The sequence below is a fragment of the Trichoderma citrinoviride genome (genome assembly GCF_003025115.1).
Source record: "Trichoderma citrinoviride strain TUCIM 6016 unplaced genomic scaffold BBK36scaffold_267, whole genome shotgun sequence".
NCBI lineage: Eukaryota > Fungi > Ascomycota > Sordariomycetes > Hypocreales > Hypocreaceae > Trichoderma > Trichoderma citrinoviride.
Window position 1 is genome coordinate 1 of NW_020194975.1, and position 1617 is coordinate 1617.

Here is a 1617-nt window from a genome sequence, read left to right on the forward strand (position 1 = left end):
CCGTCGGTGGGCACGCCCTGGCTGTCAAACGTGGGGAAGTCGGCGTCGTTCTTGCCGTGCTTGTCGATGAGGGCCCAGAGGACCTCGTAGAGGATCGTGGCCCAGGTGGTGCCGGCGGAGTGGACCTCGGTCTGGGAGTTGACGGACTTGTAGGTCAGCGGGTTGGTGGTCAGGCTGGTCGAGTACGGGTACTGGCGGATGCCGGCCGGGTTGTTGTCGGCCCAGGCGCCCATGGGGTAGTTGGTCGAGTGGGTGTCGGAGGGCTTGAGGCGGATGGCCGTGGCGTAGAAGTCGCCCCAGCCTTCGCCCATGCCGCCGGCCTCGAGGCCGGAGAGGCAGCCCGAATTGGCGGGGCCGCCGGTGAGACGGGTGGACACTGTTTGGTTTGAGGGTCAGTTATGGAGAAGAAGAAGAAGAAAGAGAGGGGGTCTCATATTAAAGAGACTGAGGGGGGGGGAATAGGGGGGAAGGGGTCGAAGGTGGCAAAAAGGGGTCAAGGGGGGAGCAACCACTCACATCCGTGGGTATACTCGTGAATGACAATGCCCTCCTCCAGGGCTCCGTCGCGGCGAGGCGTTGACGCGGTCCAGATGTACATCCTCATGCGGCCGCTGCTGCCGTCGGCCGGGGTCGCAAAGTTGGCATTGTTGGTGCCGGAGCCGTCCTGGGCGTTGAGGATGACAAAGTCGTTGCCCTTGCCGCCCTTGCCGTTGTTGTTGACCTGGAAGTTGCCCGCGGCCTCGGTGAAGCCGAGGAGGTAGAGCAGATCGTGGTACTTGTTGGCGGTGAAAAACAGCTGGGTGACGGAGAAGTCGCGGTAGTCGGCGGGGGTGGTCTGGCTGAGGGAAAAAGGGTACTCGAAGGCCCGGGAAGGGCTGCTGGGGCGGTAATTGTTGAGGTAGTCGTTGCCGCCGGAGGGGTTGACCTGGGCGATGGCGTTGTTGCCGCGGGTGGTGGTGTAGTTGGTCGTGCCGTCGCCGAGCCAGGTGAAGGGCGAGGCGTCGATGCGCCAGGGGTCGGTGAGCGTCTTGCGGTCGCCCTCGGACGGGTCGTTGACGCCAAAGGGGTAGACCTCGAAGGTGGCGAAGTCGGCGACGTAGTCGACCACGCCGTGGACCTCGCGGTTGGTCGCGGCGTCGACGTACGTGAGCAGCCAGTTGTCGACGACGTCCGTCTCGACGCGCCACGTCAGGGAGAGGGTGCCGTCCGCCTTGACGAGGTACACCAGGCGGGCCTCGGGGTCGCTCACGGCGCCCGAGGTGCCCTTGAGGACGTACTTCTCGGTGCCCTCCTGGGGCTCGGCGGTGGCGCTGTCGGCCTTGACAGGGAGACCCAGGATGTCGACGGCGCCCTTGAGGGCCTCGGTGGGCTCGGAGAAGGCGCGCTTCGTCAGGGGGTTCTCGGCGGGGAGCTTGCCGCTGAAGAAGCTGTTGCCGTGGGAAAAGACTCTGCCATTTCGTCCAACCTGGAGAACGTGTAAGCCCCTGTTCACTTGGTATCCTGTCGTTGATGTCACTCACATTAACTTTGAAATCAGCATTGTCAATGTCGATGCCGTGGACAGTCTGCTTGAAGTGGACGTGGCCAATGCCGTCGACATCAACATAATGGTCGTCG

General features: G+C 63.6%; 1 protein-coding gene across 1 annotated transcript; it reads right to left on the reverse strand.

The window, feature by feature from the left end:
• Positions 1-2: 2 nt before the first annotated feature.
• BBK36DRAFT_1190688 (hypothetical protein) lies at positions 3-1617 on the reverse strand (the record flags this gene model as incomplete). The annotated part of the gene is made up of 3 exons (XM_024896677.1): positions 3-376; positions 517-1465; positions 1521-1617. Coding segments are annotated over 3 exons (1420 nt in total), but the record flags the coding sequence as incomplete, so codon positions are not given.